Source organism: Protopterus annectens, chromosome 13.part0 (assembly GCF_019279795.1).
Source record: "Protopterus annectens isolate FY-2018-M chromosome 13.part0, PAN1.0, whole genome shotgun sequence".
NCBI classification, from domain to species: Eukaryota; Metazoa; Chordata; order Ceratodontiformes; family Protopteridae; genus Protopterus; species Protopterus annectens.
In genome coordinates, this window is record NC_056747.1 from 467,121,588 (window position 1) to 467,144,541 (window position 22,954).

Here is a 22,954-nt window from a genome sequence, read left to right on the forward strand (position 1 = left end):
TAAATGAAGTTACAGTCACATAAGAACAGGCATCATACAACCATAGTACACAAACTCCAAAAATGAACTTGCTCATAAAATGATCATACTTTTGCTCTCACTATTATGCCAACCTGTTTTACTTGCAAGTATACAGACCACCTTAGCAGCAGCTCTCACACTAAAAAGAAATTCCACAAACTGAGTGAATCTCATTCAAGGTGTACTACCAAAAACATGGGTTGAGAACAGATAATGGATTGATGTATTGTTATATCAGAAAAAAGCCAATATGAATTAATCACTGGTCATGAAACTGCTGTCTTCAGAGAGTACCACAATGAAATATACAATATACAAGCAGCACTCTGATACACAGTTACTCCAATGTACCTGAGCATTTTGCTGCATTCAACAGGAAAATGCCATCTCCATGTTCTCACTCGCAGTATTAGCATTTGACAGTTTCCAGGATGATAGCATCTCTACAAGATTATCCTTACCTCAGTGTCACTTGTACATCATCACCCTGGCAATATATATAGGGCCACACCTACCTAACAAAATCAAGGAAAAGAAAAATGTTCTACCCACTGCAAAGATTACCTGAAAACAATTTTGCTTGATTCTCTTAGTCTGTTGCTAGAGATGATGGAAAACTCCCATCAGCTTTATTAGTCTGCCACTGTGCCCTCTCTTTCCTGATTTTAAAGCTACCCAGTATTTATGTAAATGAATGCTTCAAGCAGCACATCTGAAGTGTTCATAATTCTGAAATTTAGTCCAACTGGTACTTCATGAGCAATGAACCGGTTTATGGTGGTTGCTCTGCAATAGTTGGTTATCTTTTTATACTGACATGAAAATATGCTTATTTATCTTCTGCAACGATTCACTTATCAACCAGACTATTTGAAAATGTCCACTAGAACAAAAGGGTAATCTTTGGTACATTACTGTCTGCAAGGGATGAAAGATGCATGAAGGTTCTAGTAGCATGTCATGATTTAAATCATACAGCACACTCAAACCACCAAACTTCATTGCAGAATGGAAAGTTAACAGAGAAGATGTTGCATTCCTGTATTTCCCCTACCTGGAAATAATAAACCGAGAAACCATCAATGGAGATGGACAAACAGAATAGCTATTGCCTTATCTTTCCTTTTGTACGTCTACTGAGTTGTTGAATGGATGTTGCATAATGTGACAGGCTGAAATAAAGTTCTCATTCTAAGCAGAGTACCTTCCACAACAGGAGTCCATAAATAATAAAAAAGGGCAGGAAGACTTCATAAATCACCAAAGAATATGGGCAAGATTAGATGCTAGAGAAAATGTCTCAATTAGTAGTAGTACTGCCCAAAGAGCCTAAGTTTTCTGAAAAATGCAGTGCACTTCCTGCCACTTCACACACTTGTTTAAACTTGGATATATGAACATACAATGGAGCTGGTGCATATGGTAGCAAAAACCTATGAAATTCATTCCATCTGCACCCAGTTGTAATATACTCTCTATGCAATGTACTTGGACACAGTTGCTCTTCATACCCTTTTGGCAATGAAGCACCATCTGTTCTAATCTCTCCTAATGCATTAGTCACATCATTATCAACAACTATGACAATACACAGCAAGCCTAGGTAGACATGCCTGTGCTATACATTATAAGCCATGGCAGAACCAGAAAAGGTTCAACATTATTTCAGCTATTTCTCTTTCAGACACAGCAAGGTCTCTTGACAGTAACGGCCAAACTAACATACCCCCTCCTAAAAAATGTCCATGATACACAGGGACACAACTAGGCTGGACTGCATAGCTAGGCTTATAAAGACCCTGGTGGTTGTTAGCCTAGTATATACCTATGAAGAAAAGAAATGCATGTAAGCCCTCTCATAAGTATACCACAGTGACAATGACCTGCTCATCCAGCTTTTGCTGTAATTGCATCAGTTTGATCTCCATGCCTTTATTGAGCTGCTTGTAGTGTTCCACTGAGCGGGCCTCAATTTTCAACGTTTTCAGTTCACGACGAGCTTGCATTCTCCGGAAGCAACACTGTAGGTAGACGACAGTGTTCCGTACATGCAGGAATGCACTGCGAGTCAGCCAACCACGTACATACTTCTGAATAACAATGGCTTTCTGTTCTTCTACCATCTAGAAATAAGATACAATACAATATTAAAAAATGAATGTCTCACTAAATTATCTACTTAGTTCATCACTCATTCATATGGCAAATGGTTTAGTGGATTCATCTAACTGTATCCTTTCAGCCTTGATCTGAATGTAATCAGGCACAAAATGCAAACAGAAATAGACTTGTACAGTATTAAAAGGGCAAACCTATAAATATCTTGATTTATGATGAACTACACATACTTGAAATTAATACTGAGATGTGACTGCCAAACACAGAAATAATAAATGGATAATGCAGATTATTACCCTAATGAGGAAGAATAAAAAATGTGTTGCAGAGGATGTAATAAATAGCATGTTTTGTGGAAAGTGCAATAAGCTGAATGACGTGAACAACAAAGTAACAAAGAAGCAACTAAATATTACTGATTAAGAAGTGCAAGGGAAAAGCAATTTAGAGAAAGAACAGGTAAAGGCGGCTCAGAAAAGTCTAGGATAAGAACACTCTATTGCACTGTAGTAGCTACCTCAAGCTCACTGATTATGAACTCCACTTTTGCACTGAAAGCCCTTTCTATAATATGTGTAAATACTTGGCTAATATTGAGGCATCCCTCTCACAAACATCAATACATAGTGAGAATCAACTACTACCTTATTTTCAAACAGATCACCCAAAAATGTCATACTCTGATGCTGTGAAAATATCCTTGCCAAAGCCATTTAGAACTTGTAAGAACAAACATCAGTTAAGTCCCTTACCTACTCTGTGCACACCTAGTCACACAAGCTATACTAAATGAACTTCTGATAAGAATGTGTTAACTGCTGACAATTATTCGGCATACCAATTCCCCACTCACCAGGCTGGACAAGGATATGGCTAATTTCACCTTCCTCTTGGGTATCAGGATCCCAGACATTACAATGGCCCACTGGACCCTTTCCAAACACAGGTATGTCTGTGATATGGTGGTACTACATGCAGGAGTGAATGCCCAAGGATGCAGACAGGAAGGACATGCAGGGAGACATGTCAGAATGCCATAGGCATGTGACAGATGCAGGCAAGACTCGGTCCTGAGTGAAATCCTTCCTTCACCAAGAATGATGCAAAGAATTAAGAACATCATTTTCTTTAACAAATGGTCTAATTAACTTGTGTCATTCCAGGGGGATCCAGAATATATCATCTTGGACAAGATGACAGATAGTCCTACTCATTTTGGAATAAAGCCTGCATCTCTCATTCAATATTGCCACATAATGAAAAGCCCATGCTACTCCAAAAGGCACAGTCTCTCTAACAGACATTCTACCTTTTTTTTTCCCCAAACACCACTACTGAATTATCACTTGTGACAGACAAATTTACATTCATATAAAAGTAATCAAACTACACTAGCAAACATTATGCTTCACGTATATTGCTATACATCATATAATCTAAGCAATATTACATAAATTATTCAATTTCTGCTTTTTTTAAACATCTTCATTAAACCATTACTTACTACATAGGCAATCATACATTTATATAAATGAAAACAAACCACATCAGCACAATCCTAGTCACAAGCATTTCACATCACAAACCGTACTGACACACTCCCAGATGCAAACATTATGCACCACTTATAATATACCCAATCTTTCAACTCAAACATTACATTCCTTCCTTGTATGTATTGTTTCAACAATTCCCAGTTTTCCTATGTAGTTTGCTCCTACCCTTTTCTAAAGATCTCAATTCTAGTTGTTTTATCCCTGTTACTATATTTACTATTTCCAGTACATACGGTTTAGATTTTGATTTCCATTTTCTGGCAATTGTTTTTTTTTTTTTGGCACACACCATTATTAGACACAGCAAGGCCTTGCCATGTTTAGGCAATTCTGATTCTGTATCATAGCTCAGAAAAATCAATTCCCTCGACAGACCAATCTGCCCACCCAGCATCTCTGACAGTCCATCTAGCAAAAAATCCTTAAGGTCCGTTAACTCACTGCACTCCCAAAAATATGTTCCCAATTACCTCTTCCTTTCGATTCACACCTCCAACATTTACTGTCTACCTGAGGAAAAACTCTCTGGAGTCTACTTGGGGTATATAAAAATATCTATATAAACATTTCCAGGCAAAAATCTTAAATCTTCTAGATTTTGTTGCATATTTGGGAGATATATATATATATATATCCTCCCATTGATTCTTTTTGAATTGCTTATCCAATTGCTTGCCAGTCCTTTCTAACCTCCTCAGACTGACTCATAGTTATCCTGCAATATTTTATATGCTCTTCTAGTTATTCCTTTTTAATGGCAGCTTCTGTACTAGATTCTAAAACCTCTACCAATGCTGGTCTTTTTTAGGACCCCCAATTTCTTTCTCTTTGCCTATACTCAGATATCAATCCTTGAAAGGGAAGGGAATCTCTAACCTGCAGTCCAAATAAATTCTTGGCGTTTTCCCATTCTATCATCTTTCCCTCTCTAGTTATTTGCTCCCAATACCTTGATTCTTTTGCCAGTTTTCTCCAATAAATTCCGGCTTCCTCTTGCCTATTGTCTGTATCCCTAATTGCAGTCATCCCTATCGGCAAAATCTCCTTTCTCTGTTCCAGTGTTGGCTTAGTTCTTAGAATACCTTCTGCTACTTTATGATAGAATATTCTGCATGATTATTGTTGTTCTCCTTAAAGGCTTGCATTCAAAATCCCAGTCTCTCCTTGTTTCTTGAGCTTCCCCCTTGTTTCATCATCACCCCTTTCCACTTTGAATTATAATTTTCTGCTTGTGCTATGTATAAGAGTCTTAACTGTGTAGCTCTGAAATACCCCTTCAGATTGGGTAATCCTAATCTGCCCAGTTCTATCGGAAGAATCATCTTATCCCACTTGACTCATGCAGTCTTCCCCTCCCAGATAAAGTCCTTCAGCTCTATTAATTGCTCTGGTTGATAAAAAATATTCCTGACCTGTGAATAAGCTAAAGGGACTAAAACTTTTTAACTGCTTGTATCTTACTATCCATATAACAAAGCTTCCATTTTCTCAGTTTTTGTATTATCTTTTGTTTAGTCTATTCCCACATGCTCTTAGCTGCAACACTAGAATCATTTTAATCCATACTCCTAAATATTTCATTTTATCATGTCAACATAAATATGGGTATTCCTGAATCAGGTCATGTGTGGGTCATAATTTACCACTATTGCCTTTGTTTTAGCTTCATTAATTTTGTATCCCAAACAGATCTGAAACTGTCTCAATGTTCCACAACACTGTAATGCCTTTTTCTGGTTTTGCCAGGTAGAAAATAATATCTGCAAATAAAGCCAGCTTTTGTTGCCTACATACCAACTATATCCTTGTATTTCTGAGTCCCTTATTTTCTTTGCCAGTGGTTCTTAATATAATGCAAATAAAATAAGGGAAAGAGGAAACCCCTGCCTGGTTCCTCTGCTCAAACAGAAATTATCAGAGAGTACACCCCACCCAATTTAAGTTTCACCTCCAATCCCTCATATAGTCTCCTAATCAACCTTACAGTTTAAGGAAATGCAAATGCTTCCATTGCTCTGCTCATAAAGCCCCAGCTTACTCTGTAAAAAGCTTTCTGTGCATCAAGACCCGCCAACAACAATGGTGTTTTCTTACACACTACTTCCCTCTGGATCATCAATGTTCTGTTGATGCTGTCAAATCTTTGCCTCCCCTCCACAAAACCACATTGATCCATATCAGTTTTGGCATTACTTTTGCCATTCTTTTAGCTATTATAGACATGAACACTTTATAATCATGGTTTAGTATTGAAATGGGCCTATATGAAGATGAAATCTTATGGATCCTTACCCTCTTTAGGTATTAAAACTACGACTGCTTTCTTCCAGGACAGTGGTAATTATTCTCCTCTAAAGATATTGTTAAAACCTTCCACATCTTTATCATTTTTCCTCCTAGCTTCCAAACTTCCACAAGAATACCATCTATTCCTGGGGACTTTCCTGTAGATTGGTTATACATCACAAATTTTATCTCATCTCCTCCTATCCTGCTAGCAATTGAGCCTCATCTACTGCTAACCTTGACATATTTAACTCTTCCATAAAGATTTCCATTTGTATCTTTTCTTGATTTTCATACTTCTCTGCTTTATAGAGAGCCTCTCAGAATTTCTGAAATATTTGTAACTCCTCTCAAGGATCTATTAACATTTTTGTTATAGGCTCCCTAAGTTTGGCAACAGCCTTTTCTACTTTCTGTTGCCTGAGTCATTGTGCTAAAAGTGTTTGTGCTTTAGTGTTATTATCAATAAAGTTGCTTAACGGCAATCTTTTTAAGCTTCTGCATATTGAGGTAATCCCTTATTTTCTGCCTAGCATTCCACAGTTGCTCCTCTTCTTGTTCTGTGAAAATCTCCCTGTTCTGCAATACTTTCACATTTGCCAGTCCCTCTAAGTAATTCTTGTTACTTCTAAACCATAGCTCTCCTTTAATTTCCACCCTGTTTTTAAACTCTACCTTAGTTTTATCCCACTTCCTAGCTAGATTTTCGAAAAATTTCTATCCTCTCTAACAGCTCCTGAATAATCTCCATTACCAATTCCTTGAATTCCTCTCTTTTCAACAGCTAGGCGGTAAAGTGCCAATGTCCCATTTTTATTTCATTACCCTGGGTTGTTATTTTAGCTATTATTGGTGCATAATCTGAAATAGTTATTAGGTGGGTAGCGAGACCTTCAATTAAATGCACATGTTCCTGTGAAATATAAATTCTGTTGAGCCTAACCCAGTTTTTATATATTGGAAAATACGTAAATTCAATCCAATAATCTATGCCAAATATTTTCATAAATTTCTTCAAATATTTACCCTCCTTTCTTTTATTTTCCCTTCTGAGCCCCCCAGACACATCCTCACTGCTGCAAATCAAGTTCCAGTCCCCACTTATACGTAATATTCCTTGCTGAAAACTGATTTCTCCCAGAATTTTCTTAAGCTCCATTACAGTAGTTTTAGGTGGAATATAAATACATGCCAGTGTAATCCTTCTCTCTTATCAGCAGCCCTTAGCACTAGAAATCTGTCATCATTTTTATCTTTTTCTATCACTATTGGAACTACTCTGATAATTAATATAATTACTCCTCTTTTCCTTTGTCCCAGGTAATCTGCTGAATAACCATCCTAAAAACCTTTCTTTATCAAATTCACATGTTCATTTGTTTTTAAGTGCATCTCTTGTAACATAGCTATTTGCACTCTACTTTTTTTTAAATATAGTTCACTACTCTTTTTTGTTTGTATTTATCTGTGAGGCCATTTACATTTAAAGACATTAAAGAAAGCATAAACGTATTAAAAAGTCATTATTCCTACCTTTTATGTATAACACTGTCTTTATTAAATGTCTACTTTCAGCTTTTGTGTTGCATGCATACACTGTTTGGCAGGTTGAACTTTTTATACATTTGTATTATGTCATATCCATTTGAGCCTGTCACATCTTATAAAATTTTGTTTTATAGAAAGCCTCAAACAAAACAACCCCAATACCCCCTTAAACTGATTAACTTAATACTAACACCACAACTATGTGCACCTTCAAATATTGAAGTTTTAACCTCCTAATAGGAACAAAAATCCCAAACTGACAGCGACACTCACAGTTGAGTTAACCTAGAAGAAAGGTCATCCATGCTAAAAAGCATGGTGCAGCCTGTGCTTCTATTAAGTGCTGACTGCTTTTTCTCTTATCCTTATAGCTCTCCCAGCTGGAAAAACCCCTAAAAGTTTTCAGAGACCATTAACTACATTAGGAAGTCCCCGGAATGCTTTCAGAGAACACTATTCTCTTAACCAATTTCTCTTTTCCCCCTCAGCCAATCACTTTCCAGCAGACTGTAGCCAGTTTCTCTATTAGAGTCTCTCCATGGAGACATGAGAACAATGGAGCTTGTTTCTCTTTATCAGATTGTTTCTATGGAAACATGAAGACCAGCTGCAGAATTGTTATTGAGATTACATGTATTTGCTAGAAAAAAGCCTCATAATATTCATTATTCTTTTTCATTTACATGCTCTCTGTTAAAATTTGCTAATCAATCAATATAAGGTCTTTAATCCAGTCATTCCCCATGCAAAAATGAGAAAAACAACATTATTCTCCAGTTTATCATGCTTTTTAACCAAGCTTTTTATACTTTGCAGTGCCTACATTTCTTAAAACTGAACAAGAAGAGACAGAGAGAGAGGAGAGAAAGAAAAAACAGAACAGCAGCACCTGTTTACAATCTCCATTACACTTAAAAATATCTGAAAAAACTTTACTTTATAGCATGTAAAGAAAACCACATGCCACAAAACTGGTACTATTTCAGAAAAAGAAAATTTAATTACAGTTAACTTCCTCCCTCCTCTTGCCCTCCCCAAATCACTTTTCTGAACATTAATGACATGAAGTAGGGCATATGCTTTAGAGTCCTCTACAAGTCAAAAAAACTCTGAAAAAAAAGTCCAATACTTTCAGATTTTCTTGTTCTGACATATTTCACAAATATAAATATTGCTCTGTAATCCCATATTAAATTACTGGTTTTATTACAGTTCATCTCTGAAATCCTGTCCCTGCTTCATTTCCAACATACTCTCAATTATTTTATTCATCTCTCATGCTCCCTTCCTTCTCTCCAACATATTCTGTTGAAACAGTGAAAAAGGTTTTACAGATACAGTCTTCTCTGTGGTCTGTATTACAGAACATGCAGCAAAATCTCCTATTTCACAACACACTTTTTGTTGGACAAACTTTTGTATTTCCTCCTTAGTATGTATGTCATCAAAGAATGATTTTCTCTCCAGAGAAGGATACTTTGAAGACAGCTGGGTACAGCAGTTTGAATCTCATACCTGCCATGTTAACATTCCCTCAACATTGGAACAAATTTGCTCGTCTGATGTACAATGAGTAATCATTCTCCACAAACACTCTGATGTCTCCCACTTTTAGTATGTTGTCCTTCTGCCACAATTCTGACAAAATCAGCTCCTCCTGTTGGTAGGATTGCATCTTTACTAAAGGTCTAGGTTGCTTCCTTACAGTAAGGTTTGGAGCATACACATGAGGTGTCCTTTCAACTAAATTCCTGCTGTGGAATACCAGTCCAGTTGCTTATTTATGCTTTCAGAAAATTGATGCAGTCTGCTCCTTCCAGCTTCTCTGGTATAGCTGAACAATCTCAAGTCTTCCCTATGTGCTCTGTCCTTTAATTCTATTATTTTTGAAACATCTCTTGCTGAGCAGTCTCATATTCAGGAATCATTTTCTTTATTTCACCCTCTGATTTTTTCAGCTTTATCACCTCATCTGAATATCTCTTTAAAACATCTTCCATTTTTGCCAGCCTTTTGTTGTTTGTGTTGACATACTTCATCAGTGTTTCATTTATTTTAAAAAAAAGTCTATATGCAGTTGTCTTGTATCTTCCTGTAGGTTTACTGGAAGTCGTGTCTGAAGGTTGCATTGCTTTTCGCTGAACAGCTGCACAACTTTCTCCAGTCAGTGCTTCTTCCTCACTTTTTGTAGCTGATTTTTCCAAGTTTTTTGTATCTCTTTATTCCTGGCATCCAGGTAGTGCACTTAATGCCAGTTACTGAAATTTACCCATAAACACAAGTCTACTGGCCCTCTCTTCTGAGTTTCTTTTTTTACACTGGGAGAGCTAGAAATAAGCTGTTACTCAATGTGCAGCCATCTTGGAAGTCCAAAACAGACATTCTACCTTAGCAAATTCTTCAAATCCAATATTGTACCACATTAAGGTGGTTCTTCTCAATACCAGGAATCTCAAACTTCCTGATCTCGAGGCACTCCACCATCTGGAACATGTCCATGTGTGTCATTTAAGAGATTTGATTTACATGTAAAGAAAGCACTCTTCATACCTGGGTTTTATTCTTACCATGACATCAGACCTGGTGGAAACTGCAGTGGTGTTTCCATACTTAAGGGACACATCTCATTTACAGTGATATCTAGAGACCCACAAATCTTATTAACAGAACTTCAACTTATAAATAAGACAATGTACCTGCTTATGTCAAGCTACAGAACCCATGTCTCCAGATGACCATGTTAGTTCCATGGACGTTTTAGAAGAAATTTCTATATGCAATAACCCATACTCCTAGGTGGCTTCAACTACAGAGCACTCATAACTCTAACAAGGATTATAGCCAGAGATTTCTGAATCTGATCAATAGGAATTCCCTGGATCAAATAGTTGGTGAACCCACTATAGGCCAAAATATTCTGGCTCTGGTTGTCAGTAATATTGTCACTACCAGGTCTACTCCCCTAGTTTCTTTCTCCAGTTAATTTGGACCATAAAGTTATGACACATACTCAAAACCACCATCACCTCTGTAGCTAATCTCTTGCCGTTTAAGGACTTCAAAAGGGTGAATCTTAAATGATTATATAATGAAATTGCTACATTTACCCCTATCATTAACCTTGACACTGGAACAGCTGCCAACTTCACTAAGGAATGTTAAGCTCACCTAGACAAAACATAGATCTAGCAGCCAAAACATAAGCTAAAATACAATGGGAAATTTAAAAACAAACCACCCAAGAAGGTCAACAGACATGAATTTTATAGCAAGAAAAGAAAAAAAACAAACTATACAGTAACAGTTTGTGTGGCAAGTGCCTCTTCAACTAGTGCTAAGTTAAGGGTCTATATTAAGACATCGAAGTAAAGCAAGCTCGAACTTTGTAATATTGAACCCTAAAGTCCAAAAGTTGAAAATAGCTTAGCCATGGAACATTGATTTTTTTTTCCAGGGAAAAAAATCGGTGGGCCATTTTCAGGGCTTTGCTATTTCCTCCACTGTGGAGTGATCTTGGAGTTGGTATATTTAAGTGAGGGTTTGGGGGGCAAAGCCCCTCACTTTAAAGTTTAATTTTTTTTTGTCACGGAACAGCGATTTTTTTTCCCTGGGGAAAAAAAATAGCTGTTTTGTGTTTTCAGTTTTGTTGGGTTTCGGACTTTAGGGTTCGATATTACAACAATCGAACTTCTGTAAGTTCAACGTTGTGATATATAGACCCCTAAGTTAAGTGTAGTCCAGCAACCAAATTTGCAGACTGCAAGCTGTGTATCATTGTTAAAAACAAATAAATAAATTAACCTTCAGACATCTACACCCTTCAGAAGGAGCTTACCTGGAGTACAGTTAATGGTCTTAAACCAAATGTTAAAAAGTGCAGTATTATTTCTTACAGAAAACAGAAGTTATCCACAACTGTTCGATAAACTTCAACTACAGGTAAAACAATATGATTCTATACCTTCTATACCACCATTCAAATTAAACCTGAACACCTGGATGGGGGGGCTCAAATTTATTTTGGGACTAACTGGCCTCTTTCTCCTTGAGAAAGGAGGTAAAGTCTGATGGCGGATAAAGGCAAGGCATACCTGTTTACTAGACTAAAATTACCTTAATACTCATATACATCCTACTAAGGGGACAACAGAGTTTTTGAATAGTTGGAAAGCATAGCTTGCCTAGATATGGCACAGTGATTTCAGTGCACTACATTAAAAAAACTGCTGAACAGTGCTAAGAAGTTACTTTGAAGACCTATAAAAAGCAGTGTTTCCTAATAAAGGCAGATTATGAATCAAACGCCTTGATGAAATGTATTAAGAGTTTACTAGTAAGTCTGCCCTATACACGATTAATGAGCTAGAGAAGAGTACGGAACAGTTATGTCCACTCACAAAAATTCTTCTCCAGTATAGAACCTATTCTTGTAAGGGTCTTTTTCAATTGGAAAAAAATCTTGTATTGCACTCTGGTATTGGGAGCAACAGAAAATTGTGGGGTCCCAATACTGGAAATATATTCCGATATACTTGAGGTTTTTAGATGGCATTTTGATCCCAAGGACAGGGGGGGGTGCTGATTTATTCATTGTTTATTTAACAGTATGTCATTCCTTACATTTACCCACCTTATGGATTGGACTAGTGCAGATTATTTGGATATCACTATTAATAAAAATGTTGAGAGTCTTTCCTATGAATCCAAGATTTTTTGTAAATCCATCTTTTCCAATTCTTGTCTACATTTTTCTAGTCACCACCCTTTTTGGAAAAAAAGAATTTGGTGAAGGGGTCAATTTGTCAGAATTTCTAGACTTGTTTCAGAAGAAAAATTTATTACTGAATGTGTTAAATTACAAACATGCTTTTAGAAAGAAGCTAACCCCCAAAATTAGTTTGTGACATGATGGACATAAAGATAGTAGGAATAACAAATATGCACTTACTTTGAGGGAGGCCAGTGATTTAATCATTAAAGTTAAAATAGTGAAGATGGTTTTGAGAAAGTTATGGTTTAACCATACTCTAATTTTAGTGAACTGGTGAAAGGTCTTATTACTAGGAACTAGAATGTGTTTAAAGATCTTAGGGGCATGGTTTATCTGAGATGGATACCTAAGATGTGTGTACAAAAGAGGCAAGGAGATTAAAAATATAGTTGAAAGACTGGTTAAACAGGGGCAACACTATGGCATGGGAAAATGTGGTGCATGCTGAAATAATACACAAACCAAACCTCTGACACCTCCAATAAAGCCACAAGTAAACACAAAATAAGCACCAATGCTCCAAACTTCATCTCAGTTGCAGCGATCTGGTACCTTGGCAATTCGCCTTCGTGGATCAAAGTAACAATGCACAGAACCACCATTTGTATGCCCATGCAAACAAGCAATCACAAATCCAATTAATAGTGTATGTCTGTGGGTGAGGAATTCATCAGGGATGAGGATTAATGAGAGACCGTTCATGGCAAATGATTCTTTTAACTGTAACTCTGCTGGAGTTGTATATATTAGAGGTTGCAACTGTTCTAAACCGAAATGGTATGTGGATCAAAAAAAAAACATAGGGCTACGGTCCATATTTTGGAACATCTAGGGGATGTTAGAACTAAGTATTTCTAGTCCTGTAACTAAGCATTTTATGGAAACACATGGGGGGTGTTAAATTTTGGGTTCTTTTAATTGTGTTGGTGCTTACTTTGTGTTTAAAATGTGGTGCATGTTCAGAGTGTCTATTTACAACAGTTCTAACATAACAAATCAATTGTAAATGTAATTGTAAAATTGCAGGGATTTATACTGCTTTATGTATATCCTCTGATGGCCTTTACATTGAAAAGACCGAAAGATAACTACAACCCAGAATTTATGGGCATTACTAAGCAATAAAAAGAAAGGATGTTAGCAATGCATTATTTAAACATTCTACACTGTGTAATGATTTAAAAAAAAATCTTATTTTATGTGGTTAAAAAAATTCCTAAACATACAAGATGTGGGTATTGGGTAGCAATGATTGAAGCTAGAGATTTTTTCTGGCAAATTAAATTAAATGCAACATCTCCCCAGCTTGAATTATAAAACGTTAGTTAATTGCATCTAGCAATTAAGATCCACTGATATTTAATCTAATAATATTTCCATATTTTTATATCATAAATAAATGTATCCATCAACATATCTTCTTTATATATTTTAAGTAATATTTACTGTGATACTCAATGTGTGGTGGTAAGAGAACAAATTCACACACACACACATACATATTTTTTGCACTAGTAGAAGATTGGTCAATAATTTTTACTGGTTAGATTATTACATGATTAAAGCAGAGCACCTGTATGACACTGTTCAAGAGGAACCTGTACGAGTGGATGGAGAACAGTAAATTCTTACTGGGGTTAGCACCCACAACCTTTATAGACATGGGCAGTCATCACTAAACACAATCTTGGGTATTGACTAACACCTACGGTATTACATTTGGTTGAAATGGCTAGGCTTAAATTGACCTCCTTGCAGATGACCTAGTAATCTCCTATGGTCCTATGTTACATGTGATTAATTACTATATCTTTATAATACTGCACTTTTTTAGATGCTTTTATCTGATAGTCCTTACTTTTGGGATTAAAGCACTTATGATTTTATGTGATACATTAAACTTCTCAGTGGTGTTAAATCTGTACTTTCCTTCTATTTCTTTGGTTCTTAGTGATAGTTTACCAGAACTAATAAGCCACATATATCTAGTTGATAGAACAAGAAACTGTGAAAATCTTGACCATTTGAATCCCATAGCAGGTATCCTTCATGAAACTGGATTACTGTAAACTTTAATGTTGGAATAGGCTAGTGCTGCTATAAGCATAATATAGCCATGCTGCATACTTTTTTTGGAATTATTTTGTAGAATGAGATGTGCTATTATTTTGAAAACTGCCATATTTATTATGATTTTATTTTACTAAGTGTGTATATATATATATATATATATATATATATATATATATATATATGTGTGTGTGTGTGTGTGTGTGTGTGTGTGTGTGTGTGTATTCATATCACTTCACTGAAAGACCATTTCATTTAGACCTGTTGTTGGTCTTTCGGCTTTTCCCGGTTAGGGATCGCCACAGTGGAACTCCGGTTCACTAATGATTGACCGTTGTTTTTTATGGTGTCGGGTTGCCAGCCCGATGCCAATCTTTAACGAAGGCACACCCATTCAACGCATGTCTTTCAAAAGCCCACTCGACCGCGGGGAAGACATGCAGACTCCACACAGAAGGCACTCCCAACCCAAGCCAAGAATCGAACGGGAGAACCTCTTGCTGTGAGGCAACAACGCTTCTGCTGCACCACCACAGAAGTCCAAATTACCTAAAGTTAATTTCACCAAGTAGTACTCTAAGGCAATTCAAAGGTATATTTTCTTTTCCCCAATGTAGCGCGATGTTGGTGTTAGTATACAGAGTTGGGGGGCACAGCCCCCTACATTGGGGTGTGTGCGGGGCATAGCCCCCCACCTAGTTTGGTTTTAGAAATAATGTAAAATGAAACCAGACAACAGAAAACTAAATTTAGTGGGGGGCTGCACCCCCTCACTATATATACTAACACCAGCATCAGGTCCATGGAGATCAGTGCTCTACCCCGGAAAACAAATGCAAATAAAATCAAATGCCATTCAACTTGATTCTAAGCTGTTCAGAATTTCACAAAATGTTTTTTTGCCTCATAGTATTGATCTGTTCCTCATAAAATTTGTGTTTTCTTCTGGCAAATTGTTAATGGCTGCAATCAATGAATGATAGACATTTGAGTTTCAGAATGCATATCCTTCAGAAAATGTTAACACAAAATATATTATTCTAGCAATGTTGAGTTTAGACAGCAAAATTTGTCCTTTATTTTGACCCTTTGTTACCCTATTACTTTTGCTTTTTGAGCAAAGTTGAAAGGTATGCCATCTAAACATATGGTAAAAGTGATTTCATGCATAAAATCAAATGAGAAAAAAGAAAACAAACGATGAAACCCAAGATCCCGAGTATATTAAAAAGCCAGGACACATACTGAAATGAAGTAGTAACTGCTTATGTCAGACAGAATACTAAAGAAACAAAGATTGTCCCAAAAATAAATGGTTATTAATGTGTTAATGCAGTAGAGCAATTCATTTGATACCCCAATATCCCTATTGACAACTGTGCAGTCACACCAAAACAGAAAGAGAATAATCTGCTTTGTCCACCTCTTCTATTTCTGTGGTTTAAAAGTCATTGAGGTAAGAGTGCACAATTCCTCCCCTCTTTGCAAACCATCCACACTGGCTTAGTTCAAATGAGACACTAAACAGAAACACTTTGTACTGCATATAAAACCTACCCAGATTAAATGAAGAAAGCTCCTGCACTGAGCCAGATACTGATATACCAAGTCAATCAATCATCTTGAGCAACATTTAGTCAAACTACTGCAGCAGAGGCATGACTCCCCAGAAAGTTGCCATTAGGAACTTGACTTACCAGATGCACTTGATGAAGTTGCTGTGGTCCGGGATGACAGTATCCTTATGTCTTCTTCAGAACAAAAACTAGGCAAAATGATAAGACTTTGCATCTCTCCTGTGAAGGAACAATCTTTACCACACTGAGTAGATTCTAGATCTGTTCCAGGAGCTCTAAACGCAATCTGGTGGAGGACACAACAGCCACATGATGTGACCATCTGAGACCACAGCAAGAATCCTCAGTCCATGTCAACAGTTCACCAGTTACAGGGTGGATCCATAGAAATGACCTCCCATGGCCATTCCACATGGAAGCCATAACTTTGGCAAGCATCTCAGCAGAGTCATGGAGATGATGTGATTAGAGCCAAGGCTGTTAATGCAGACTAATGCTTGTGGCTCTCCTTTTCCTAGGATAGGATTATTTTTGCTTCTTTTAGTACTGAGGCCTACAGTGGGGGAAGGGGGGAGGCAGTAAGGCTCTTGGCTTAAAAAACTTTAATGGCCCTGCATTCAGAAACTCTGGGCTGAAACTTGTATTCCTCCACTTGAAAATCTTAATCATATTTTCCATAGCTAGTGTATTGCACATTTTGTGCTATATAGCTACTAAAAGTTAAACCATACAGAAATCAAGACTCATCTGCTTGGGAAATGACAATTTCTTCTGTTATGAGCGGCTATTGTGACCAATACACAATCTTGCAAAGCCTTCCTCAAACAAAAATGTAACCGTAACTCAACTTACCTCCAGCTAGTCTATAAAATACTGAAAATAAAGCCTCATGAGAAACTCATAATAACTCAAGGACTTATATTATCATAGATATTTTTATAGAAACCCTGTATTCATTTGAGCTAAAGTAATGCATTAGCTATGTAGTTGCAGAAACCTGCTTTACATTCAGTAGTTCAATACAACATACTTTTAAGTATTGGTACTATTTTCTAATCTCTGCAAGTGACAATACCAAAAAACGGACTAAAGTTTCACATAACCCCTTCTTACAATATCAGATACATTAGATATAAAATGTCATCAATAACTTTCCCTAAATTCTTAAACATGATAGCTTCCTTTAAAATACTTCTTTAAAGCATACAGTGATACCAATTAACATTACTAAGATGAATGAACTATTGCTAGCATTAAATTTCAACCCATTACATACTACTTATCAAACTAGCTTTGCAAGTTTCTATGTTCAACATTTCTAGCAAACATCGATTTTTCAGTCATCAGTAGATTTACAACACGTGACTCTAGAATTTCCATCAATAGATTACATAAACAGATTAAATAAGAGAGGCCCAGAATGGACCACTGAGAACATGAAATTTAACAGACCTTTTGCTACATAGGATTTGGTGTGTTTTTACTTGAAAAGACTTTTTCATTTAACTGGTCAGGCATCAAATACCTTATAGATGGATCTATTTCCACATGCCACAGACTACCAATTGTACTAAAATTAAAGACAGAATCAAATGCAATAGTTTTAGCAAATTCTGAACAGAAATAGGAGATATTAGTGAAACTAGACCTCATGCAAATGAACCTATGTTGGTAAATATCATGCCTTAGAAGGATTTGAGCTCATATTAATTTCAAAGGTGATCAGAAAAATATATTTTCCCTAGATTAATGGGCCTGAAGTTATCAATAGTGTTCATACTCCCCCTTACAATTTGGGAATGCATATACAATTTCCTCTGCAGATCAGGTCCATAATCCTAATTTAAAAATAAAGCTCATCACTGGGCAATTTACCTCCTAATCTTAAACAGAAAAGAATTTTACCAGAGCACCAATTTTGCACAACTCCAAGATATCCCAAGATATATCTTTAGTCATTCTGCAGAAATGTAGAATATACATTTTTCTTGTTTTTTTATCCTGCTATCTTCATGTCTTACTACAATACTTAAGTGGGTCTAAATATTAAAATGTCATTTTTATTTCTTTCTTGATCTAAATTTTCTGATTATTAAGTTGCACAAAAACATTACTAATTTCTCTATCATCAGAATCTCAAGTGGAAGAATAGGGATTTCTTAATTTTAATTTCAAAGATTTTCATGAATCAGTAGCATGTGGAAAGAAGAAAACTTTAGCTAGTCATCGTATACTATTAAAACCATTGTACTTACAAGCCCTCCAGACTATATGAGCTAATGGAAATCATGAATTTTGCAGTACCTTGGAAATTACAGGAACTACGCAGGTTGTAGAAACAGTATATAATTTTATTAACATTATATAGAAATAAGCCTAGCCAGCAAGAAAAAAATATATAGTAGGGCTTATTCAACCCCATAAAGTTTAGGATGGTTTGATTTTATCATAAGAAATATTGTTTTTTTACTACCTTCTTGGAAATGTCTGGTTGGATTGCCCCTAAATTTAGCCTTGGATTAAAAATTTTGCCCCACCTATTAGTTGTCGGATACCATAAATTATATGGATTTCAGGTGCAGTTACAAATGTACCCTAAATGACTGCTTTGTTCTCCTAGTAATTTTAACAACCAATACATTAATTCTTGCAGCTTGGAATCAAGTAATTGTACCTGATATGGAGTTATTGTTATCACGGTGGTCAAAATACCTTATTTTGTACAATGTGAAGTAATACAATCTAGTTTTGAGCTAAGTAAATAGCACTTCAGTGAAGGTTTTTTTTTTTTTTTGTCTGCCACAGGGGTATGATGAATGTTTGTTACTGTCAATGCAGCTAACTGTATACATGCTAGCCTAAAGGGTATTTACAAAATTAGTAATTATTTAGAACAGATTATGTACACCAAAGCATGTTTTTAACAGTAGGTGCAAAAATAAGAATTCCCTCACCTACCTTATTATTGCTAAAGCCAAGAGATTTGGATGCTGCTGGTTTATTTTACCAAATACACTTGCTACTAATACTTGCAGAGTAACTTGTACAGATCAAGAAATATTAGGCATTGCTCATGTAATGCATTTCTGCAGAGGCAAGTTTTTATCTTACTATATATTAGACTGGCACTGTATTCAGAATATGTTTCTCTGCCTTGTGCCCACAGAGTGATGTGATAGGCTCCAGCTCCCTCTGACATGGGATTAAATAAAATTTAACAAATGGGTAGAATGCAGGAATGTAAATATCTGGAAAGGAATTATTTAGAAACATAAAAACATGTAGTCTGGAAAGAAAAAAATGCTGCCAGTACTACAGCAGCAATGGAGATTTATAACACATCAAATTACAATCCCGAAAAGGTTAACCTGGAAAGTTCAAAGTGCAATTACATATGTACACACACCATATATGCATATACATGTCTGTATATACACAAAAAAACCCACACACAGGGGTGTGTGTGTTTTATATGTACATGTGTGTGTGTGTATATATATATATATATATATATATATATATATATATATATATATATATATGTGTGTGTGTGTGTGTGTGTGTGTGTGTGTGTGTGTGTGAGAGAGAGTGTGTGTGTGTGTATATATATATATATATATATATATATATATATATATACACACACACACACACATATATACATACATGCATAAATTAAGGTAAAAATTGTAGCATCTCAAAATTCCTCTCACACCAAGGTACAGTTGTCTCAGAGTAAATATGTTATGAAGTTGAAACAGAGTGGAAATCCTCTACAAAAACACACCAGATTGGATTACAGATTTCAAAAACCAAACACCACCTCTGAAACTAGGTGTCAGAAAAACTATGCATGTATTTGGTGTTGGACAAAAGCTCTAAATGTATTAAGCTGCTTCAGTTAGTCTACATCTAGTGCTTGTTTTTTTTAGGTTTACTGTGAATATTGCAGATCAATAATTTTATTGGTAGAATCTGATTTTTGTTAACAGTTTTGGGAGGCTGTAGTTTAATCATTGGAACTAGAATATATTTTCTTCATAAACCAGCTACCTCTTACTCTCTTATTGACTTTATTTGGAAGGATAGGAAATTTCTGAAAGTAATGGATACCATACCACTGTCAACCTTATGCTCCAATGGGAAAGATGGGATTCTGTTAGTAAACCTTAAATGAGTTTATTGGCTTGCAATAACCTGCAAGTTGTTTCTTAACTGCATTAATAATCCCATTAATATTATGGCCTACAGTCAAAAGAGCACCTTATAAATCAACAAGACTAACATATGGTTACTACAGTCACTCTCAAAATAACAATTGGATAAAGGTAACATGTTAATAATAGACAAAATTCTTAAGAAAAAAAAGCTTGCATTTCTCCACAGGAGGTATACTAGCAGACTACATTAGAAAGGAAAAAAATCTGAATTAATATAAAACAGCAGTAAAATTATTTATAAATGTAAGCATTTATATCTCCCTCTAGTGGAAAGGATGAATATCCCTGCTTGACCAATCAGGTGACTATTTTCTGAGGCTATATAATTATAGAAACACAAGCACACAGGTGTATATTATATATAAATATATATATATGTGTGTATATTTTATATATATATATATAAATATATATATATATGTGTGTATATTTTATATATATATATATATATATATATATATATATATATATATATATATATATATATATACATATATATATATATATATGTATTACTATATATACCATGACCGAATAAGAAAATTTACTTTTTCCTGCATTTGTAAGGGCACTGGCCATACACAGTACATTCTGTATATCAAGTTATTTGCGTTTTTTTTTTTTCACAAAAACGAATCTGAATACAGTTTATTTAGCAGTACAAAACTGAGGCTTGTATTCATAGTCATTTGCACAAACATGATAGAATTGTCTCTGATGTTTGCAAATAAGCATAGCAAAGGCAAAATTCATGGAGGCCATTTATGCTAACGTGAAAGGCCTAGAGTATAATGAGATGCAAATGAAAAATTTTGTAAAGAGGCATATGTGAATGAAGTGTTCTTGCAATTCATAGTCCAGTATCTGCAGAATACACACATCCCCAGTTGAATGCGGTGTTTTACCTTTCATATCAGAGTTGCAGTCCACTAGCATGCCCCCAGTCATTCTTTCAGCAGTTTGTCCATGTATGCAGAAGCACCAGAATGAAACTTCTCCCACCGACCCCTTCAGTATTATGTTCAAGTATGCACAAACACCAAAATTAAACTTTTTCCCAATGACCCCTTCAGTAGTCTGGCCATGTATGCACAAAGGGTCTATATCACTTCATCGAAGTGACACAAACAGCATTTCATCAGAAATGCTGTTCATCTAATTCTGCTCATATGGGGGCTGCATCCCCCATATCCCTGCTAATTATATACACTAAGTCCAAGATTGCACTACAGTGAGGAAAGGGCAATTTTCCAATCCTCACTGTACTAGGAGCTCAGTATGAACAGTTCGACAAACGTCATGTTCAATGTAAGTGCACTGAAAATGTTGTTTGCTGAACTGATAGTGATCCATGCACAAACATGTCTCTGATATCAAAATGAAACATTTCCTCAATGATCCCTTTAGTAGTCTGACCATGTATGCACAAGCATGCCCCTGACACCAAATGAAACTTTCTCCCTTCCCCTCACATCTACTTACTTTTCTATTAAATTGTTGTTTGCTGGCATAAATGCAGGGCCATTTACATGTTTAGAATGGAAATAACCTCATTATGGATTCATCTCTGTGAATCCTACTGATATGCAAACAGGCAACACCCCTTATCTGTATATCACTTTCCCCCCATCACTTATGCCTTAAGCATATTATGCTTTTGCAATAGAGAGGCATGCTTATAAAAGGCATTTGCATTTATATAGTCATCCTGCAACTTCTGGATTTGCACATCCATGTTGTGCCCCTCTTCAGCCCCAGACTTTAAATACTGACCTGCATTTTCATCTTGGAATCTTACTACTGTTAAGTTTGTGTTGAAAAGCTTTGCTCCTTACACACTGATGGAAGCATCCATGATTCTCATAATTAGTCTTTTGCTTCATGTATGCTTCTTGTAACTTATTTTAGTCAAAAATGTCTCCGACATTAAATATAAGGGCATGTAACTACTAAATATGATGATCAATGTCTGTGGTTTGTTATCCTTGATAGGAGTGAATGAGTTACAAAAAAAAATTCTAAAAAACACCATTTCTATGTTAAAATAAGAGCTTTAAGTAAACTTTTGACTACTGCTTAATTTATTCATTTCTCATTGCAGGCATTAATAGATAAATATGACAAAATGTTGGTTATCAACATTTTTAATGGAGAGAGGTCATCTGTGTTTTTAACAGTTTTCTTTTTAGCAGCAGCACAGTAAGAAAAGCTATGATGGCAAATTAAAATGACAAAGTTGAAGTAATCCTATAACAAGAGTATTCATCATGCATGTAAAATATTTAGTCAATAACTGAAAAGTTTGAGATTACTTCAACAGATACATTTCAGTTAAATAACTAAGTTATGTATTTTGGTTTTGGTATTTTCAGTAGAAAATAGGGGTTTTGCATTCAATTTCAGATGATAAATAAGACTGAACCTAGAATGGATCCCTGGGTCATTTCTGCTATCAAATAGTCACACAGTAGGTATATATGAGCAGTCAACATGCATTGAGACATTTCCTTTAAGTATTAAACCAAGATGATTTCTTTACTTGTATCTGCACTGAATAGTCTTTAAAGAAGTTTATAGGTGAATACTAGGCTAACTGTCCTTAAATGCTATTTTAAGCCTAGCCAATAAATCAAGGTCAGAATCAAATCCTGTAACCTATGTCTATGAGGTAAAGGCCTTAACTGTTATGCCAAAAAACACTGAATAAAATGAAACTTAGTTAAAAGCTTTTGGACACATCTAGTAAAAAATAAAAGCAAAAAAGCTCTTTTTATATATTGTATCCAA

At 35.7% G+C, this 22,954-nt stretch overlaps 1 protein-coding gene across 1 annotated transcript in view; it reads right to left on the reverse strand.

Moving 5' to 3' along the window:
- Positions 1-22,954, reverse strand: part of LOC122787918 (unconventional myosin-Vb-like) — a gene marked incomplete at its 5' end in the record, with an annotated part of 1,807,467 nt that overhangs the window by 959,709 nt on the left and 824,804 nt on the right. Inside the window, one exon of the mRNA XM_044054844.1 lies at positions 1,905-2,144. Within this exon, the coding sequence (XP_043910779.1) occupies positions 1,905-2,144 (240 nt within the window). The remainder of the gene's footprint in view (positions 1-1,904; positions 2,145-22,954) is intronic.